This window comes from Meleagris gallopavo, chromosome 8 (assembly GCF_000146605.3).
Source record: "Meleagris gallopavo isolate NT-WF06-2002-E0010 breed Aviagen turkey brand Nicholas breeding stock chromosome 8, Turkey_5.1, whole genome shotgun sequence".
NCBI classification, from domain to species: Eukaryota; Metazoa; Chordata; class Aves; order Galliformes; family Phasianidae; genus Meleagris; species Meleagris gallopavo.
Window position 1 is genome coordinate 4,063,505 of NC_015018.2, and position 6,736 is coordinate 4,070,240.

At 40.6% G+C, this 6,736-nt stretch overlaps 1 protein-coding gene across 1 annotated transcript in view; it reads right to left on the reverse strand.

Moving 5' to 3' along the window:
• The window catches only part of PRKG1 (protein kinase cGMP-dependent 1), a 346,287-nt gene that overhangs the window by 336,844 nt on the left and 2,707 nt on the right, over nucleotides 1-6,736 (reverse strand). Inside the window, 1 exon segment of the mRNA XM_019618026.1 lies at nucleotides 1,525-1,691. Coding sequence (XP_019473571.1) covers nucleotides 1,525-1,648 — 124 coding nt within the window. The 5' untranslated portion in view covers nucleotides 1,649-1,691.

Below are 6,736 nucleotides of genomic sequence, written 5' to 3' on the forward strand. Positions count from 1 at the left end.
AAAAAAAAGAAAAAAAAAGCATTGCTTTAAAACAGTTTGTTACTGGTGCTAAGACAAAACTTGCGCCTCAATAAAATGATTTCTGTACTCAAAATGTGAGACTGAAAAACTTATGCCTTTCCATGTAATGCTGGGGTGGGCATATATTTGCTTTGGAATCTCCCACTAACTACTTCATAATGCAAAATGCCATTTGAATGTGGAAAATATGTAAATATTAAAAGCTGGAGGACTTAAAGCTGTGCCATGAGAAAGGATTTAACCTTAAAAGGGCAGAACCTTAAAGCTGTTTTGGGAAACTAGTGAAGAATATTTGCAACTATACAGCATTAAGAGTTTGGCAGGAAACCATGTTTAAAGGATGGCTTACTGCCTTGAAAATATTTTTGTTTAAAGAACAATTTAAGAAATTAATTTGTGCATGTGTAAATACACAGAAACACACAAGTGATGCATAATCTGGAGTTTACTCATATTTGCCCAAAAGACAGAGACAAGCAGGAAACCTTTGTTCTCCTTGGGTATTATCTGGACAAAATGCTTGCGGGTCTACTTCTTCCTAAGGAGTACCAAGAGATTTTGTAAGTATTTGTCTGTGTACTGTATCAAATCAAGCTGGGAACTCGTTTGTTGCATTAACTCAATTAAAACAGCAACATTTACCTCAGAACTCGCTACTAGACACTAGCTAAAGAGAGGTGGACATTGCAGTAGGTGGACATCAGGTTTGATCAAGCCTAGTAACTCCTACAGATGAAACACAAACTTCCTATAAAAAAATATATGCCTATATTAAATATGCCCAATTCAACACGCAAAGCTAAAGAACGTGGAAAGAATAAGACATGAAATGCTAATAGCTGACATACTGGAAAAGCAGAGTGCTGACAACACCCATCCTGCTACGAGACTCTCAGAAACCCGACAGCTCCCAAAAACAGAACATGCACTGCTGCACTCACATCTCACCAAGATAAAACCCTGCCACAACACATACTGTGACAAATCAGACATGCTAAACTGCAGATGCTACACTCATTTTGTGCACATGGCAGAAAAATACCATCTTCTATTATGAAACACATTGCTTCTGCAGAGATGTCTGTGTACTTTATCAACATGCAAATGCTCATTCTCACAGCAGTCTATAAGGTAACAAACTATTACCAGTCTCCTCCTTTTACAGCCACTTTCCATTTCCGTAACACCACCATTTCTGTTAAGCCAATCACTGATATAGCAAAGCATAGGTATTGCCTCAAAGCCCAAGAACTATATTTAGTGGTGGCTAATTCCAATAGATCTCAGTGCTGGGTTAAGAGCTTTAACCCTCTTTCTTTATATAGGGAGGCACACGATTCCAGCACGGAATTTTCCAAGCAAAAGTAATCCGCACAAGTTCTTCAACAACCATATTTAGAAAATGTCTTTAGTCTCTTCCTTCAAAATGATTTTTCCCATGAAATGAAGCTTTCACCTCCATGTATGTTGGAAAATAACGGATATCAGCTTTTGAAACCATACCTTCCATGACATACACCAGGGAACCCACATCTCCCTCCTTGATGATGCAGCTGTCTTTGCCATACTCCACAGGATACATACAATCCACAATCTCCTGGATCTGAGACAGCTCCAGATTCTTCATGAAGTCATTGTCAAGGATAGCTTCCTTTATTAGCTCCTTGGACCTGCAGGATAGAAAAATAAAAAAAAAGCGTGATTTAGCCAAACATTTATCCACCAAGCTCAATAACAACACATGAAGTTTGGGGCAACCACACAGTGCCTCACTGACTATTTCTTTGGGGAAAAAAAAATCCAGATTTTTTTCCCTAAAAATGTGATAGAATCAGAGAAGACGAAAAAAATTAACTTGCAATGATTTTTGTAAATAATTTTAGATACAGTTTTGTAATGAAAATAGATCGCGTGCAATTACAAGATCCCTTTTTAGCTACATCAGTAATAACGCTGAAGAATAACAGAGCCACCCAAAATATCTTCCATATACAAAAGTAAAAGAGAATACAAACAAGAAGTCCAAGGATTTACTGCATAGTTTATCATATTCCTATTAAATCACACAAACTGGAAAAAACAGGAGCGTGTGATACTGCAGTGATACCCTGAGTATTAATCAAATTCCAAACACCATGAATTCCAGCAGAGGAGGCACCACTGTTAAACATCACCAATTCATTGCTTTGACAACTAACAGGAAAATTCAAAAGTTTTATTAGCACTCACAAAATGAGACACTCAATTTTGGCTTGGCACGCAATTGGTTTAACAGTCTGAAGTTCTAAACTGTGCAAGGTTTGGAAAAGAAGCAGTTGTTTCTGACAACACAGGTGAAGTCTCCAATCGGACTGCACCCACCACATTATGACATTTTGCAAGACCTCCCAGAGCAACTTATGGAAAGGAACAAGGAGGATGCTACATCCAGGTCCAGACAAAGCTAGAGTCCCCAAAAGCACCCACTTCTCCAAAATGCTCTACTTCACATGAGAGGCCATTGGCACTGACCTACTGAAGCGCTGGATGCAAAGTAGACTGGACTTCAAGCACTGTCTGCAAGAAGGAATGGACTGCTCCAGAAACCTCGTTCTTGAGAAATTTAGTTTAACTTCATGTGCTTTCATTCTAATTCCTTGAACAAGCAAATAAAAACCACCAGGAAGAAAACTACATCTGTGTTGTTCTTTCATTGCTTGCAGTAGCGTAGAAGTTGGTAATTTTAAGCTTGGTTGTAAGGCAGATAACTCGCTTTCCTTATTTGTTCCACATAGTACAGCAAGAGCAGACTTTCTATGCTGTGCCTTGACGGCTCTTTTGGTCTCAGCCACCCCCACAGGTCCCCATAAGCCTCATAACAAAGACACTAATTACTAGCATTACTCAAACAGCACGCTGAAAAAGAAAGCATAATAGAAGCTTTCACGGTAGTCATATCAGCCAGCATTCCAATTCCAGCCATTTGTTCCATTGCAAGGCTCAAAATGACTGTCTCCCCGATAAAATAAAGTCAGCCTTTCACGAGGGGTGCTTAGAAAAACAGCCACAAGAGATGTAAGGAATTCAGACATAGGTATGTTGGACGTCCCTGTTAATTTAGGGCCCACAGAAAGAAGCAATGCTGTTCTTGTAGGAGTCAAGGACAACAAAGGATTTGAAAGGATCTGGGAAGCCTGGTCTAAATAATAGCAAAGGGGCAGCAGAAAGGATAAGAAAATCTGCTACAAATCCATTCTGGGGAGAAGCAGCAAAATATAAGCAAGATGAACAAAGGTTTGGAATTTGTGAGCTTAACAGTATTCTGAGTAAAGCCTCAGAGTAGCTCCAACCAACAGATTCATGGCATCAAGAGCCTTTTCTCTTCAACATACATAGGCATTATTTTGGAGCAACCTATTTATTTCCATGGAAACTACAACAGATACAAAGAGCAAAATAACACTCTTTGAGAGAGCAAATTCTCAGCTACAGAACACTTTCTCAACATAACCACCACCGTTAGCTGTGCATTTTCACCAGTAATGAACAAGAGCCCACATGTGAGCTCAAAAATCTGCACCAACAGAGGTGGCCCACTGTTTCACACTGTTACGATGGCACAGATGTCGCTAAGAAAATGTTGCTTACACAGCCCATCCTTTCCAAACAGATGGAAGTTACAAAGTGCCAAATCCAGACTATGTGGTGGATGTGGTAGGACAGTTCAGCCAAGATTAGCAATGCGTTGCATGGTCTTCAAACTGGTATGAGATCTGACATGATCACATTGCAGGAGAAAGGTTATCTTCTCTGGTGTGACTCTGGAAGTTTGAGCCACTGTGATGTAGAGGTCAAAACTGATGGCTTTTCCAAGTTCTAGGAAATCCAGGAGGATCATCCCTTTCCTATACCAAAAGACAACGTATACCACTTTAGCCATCGAGGGCTGTATCTTGAACTTTTTCTTTGATGGGGAATTTACACCACCACTCTGTGAACTGCCATTTTGACTGTGGCTCATAGTGGTGACACTACATCTTGTCATTTGTAATGATGCCAGCCTCCTATAGGTTCAATAGGTTCTGACAAACTTGCATACAGTGTTCCTTCTGTTTCCATGTGAGCATTTGTGGGACCCACGTGCTGCAAGCTTTGTGATATTCCAACACTGCCACCATTGTTTCCAATTCCTTGAGGCTGATGTTCAGCTTTTACACAGTTCTGTGGTTGCAATCCACCCATTCACATGAACAGGCTGACTGAGGCACTCCTCATTCACACCTCCATCATGTGGTGTGACAGCTGTGCATGGCCATCCAGAACATGGCACCTTTCTGTTCCCACTGCTGACACACACCACACAGCGCCTCACTGTGCTCACACACATGTTTATGGCTGGTCTCCATAAACATTCAGCAAGCGCTGATAAATGTCAATGGGTGCCATGTCTTCCACATGGAAGAATTCAGTGACACACCTTTGCTTCACACGCACTCCCGTGTCAGACGCCATTCTGTCAGACTGCCCCTCCACTGCCATCTGTCACATGGCAACAACATGGAATGGGATATTGGTGGGAAGGTTCAGCATCTACTGCTGCACCACCAACATCCACCCCTGACACCAGGAGCCAACAGAATAAAATAGAAGGCATTACTTTTGGAGCAGAAATACTGGAGAAATTGAAGCTCAGAGAACCACTGAGTCATTCAAATGCTTTAACAGCAGAAGTGTGCTAGCACAGGACATCAACGGCGGTTCCACCTCTCAACATCTAAGCATCTTAAAACTAAATACTGAACGTTCTGGACAGTAGCTCTATCACACTTGAATATGACCAAAATAGGTGTTACTATTTAAGGATAGTTAGTTAAAATGAGACTTCAAATACAACTAGCCCAGAGCGAGAGAAAAGCACCTCCAGCAGCCCCAGAGCAGTGCCTGTGAAGTGAACAAGCACCTCGTGATCCAAACAGCATGTTTTGGGCATATTAGCATCAAAACAAACCGCACTCTGTAGCTAGTAAGCCACAAACCTTTTCATCTAGAAATATTCCATCCACCTCAAAAAAAAAAGCAGCAAAGCTTAGGATGTAGTTGAAAATTAGTTGATACTAAAAATACACTGTCATAGCTACAATAAGATTTACTCTATTGTTCCCTGCAAGAGAGTATTCGTCAGTCTAATAATTTAAAAAATTATTCATGCAGTGTAGATTACCATTCCTGCACACTTGTGCATACAGGGCCTTCAGCAATTTCCACATTATTTTATTACACAGCTTTATTTCAATGTAATTCACAGATGAAGCTCCAGGTAAATAGATTTTTCTTCTTCTCTATTTATTTTTATACGATGTGAAACTCAAAGCATATAAATTAGTTCATAATTCCCAATTAACCCGGAACCGATGCTTTTGTGAACCACACCATTCCTTAATCATCTCCATTACTATTTGAAAACTACATCCACTGCAGAAGTGTTAACACACAAGTCTACCTATGGATACAAGAAAAAGTATTTTAAATGGTCAAAAACACCTGCAAGTGGTTTAAACAAGATGCAGCTGTTTCAATACGTCTTACTGTTGAAGAGTAGTTAGTCTGCATTTTTTATATAAAGTTTCTAACAGAAGCAACCTGCAAACAAAATAAACCTGCAGTATTGATAATGGAAAAGACTTTTTCTGAGTGACCTCGTTTCAGGAATGGGGCACTGTCAGGAATATCTACTCAGGGCTCAACTGAACAGCTCCTAACGCAGAGGGCCGTTCAGAGCAGAGAGTGAAGCCATCACCTTTACTTTCCAGAAGCAGAAACCTGCAGCAATGTTTTCTGAAAAAATAATGATCAAAAGCAATGGAAAATTAAAAAATAAAAAGGGCATAATCATCTGTGATACATCCGTTCCCAAATGAGTTTAAGCCCATCATGCTAACTAATAAGGCATCAGTAGGAACAAGCTAATTGCATCCTAATTTGCAGAAGTCATGCAAAAAGCACCGTAAGAAGTTTGCTATAATGCATTTCATCCATGAAAACATTTGTGCCAGGCTGCGAGTGCCCCTCAGAAGAACAGCATACAGAAGTGCATTACTTTGCACACCGTCCAGCCCCAAGCAGGGGCTGCTCCAGTCCTTAAGAGACAGCTCCCCAGCATTTCAACCTCAGAGCAAAATGCTCGGGAAAAATTTATCTGCAGTTTCTGTCCTGGCACAAAGGGACTCCGCACAGGTGCTGGAAAAGGCCAGTGTTAATGGTTTGCTTTATTGCAGTGGTCATAAAATGCAAAATCTATTCTCGAATGGTGCTCAAAGCCCTGCTGCTAACACCTGTTGGCAGCACAAACTAACACATGAAGGCAGAAGATACAACCTGAAGTGCTGTGCAGCCCTAGACAAGAAAAAAAAGTTAAGGCTTCAGTGGTTGGCAACGCACACAGTGATATACCGAACCCCACAGTACAGCCTATCGTTACTCTGTCCATAATTTACATTTGACAAAGTGCAAAATTAATAGCCATCTCAGTCACTTAACTCAAAATCCACATGCTTCATGTTAGATAGGTACCTTCGGGCATGTATGATCAATATCAGAACAAAAAGCTAATCTTTGTCCCAAAAGGTCTTATTTCAACATCAGAAGACTGCTTGCTGAGTGTAAGGAAAGGAAGAATTTAAGGGAAGGTGAAAAGACTACTGCAGCATACTTCCAGGAAGATTGGAGGATCAGAGAG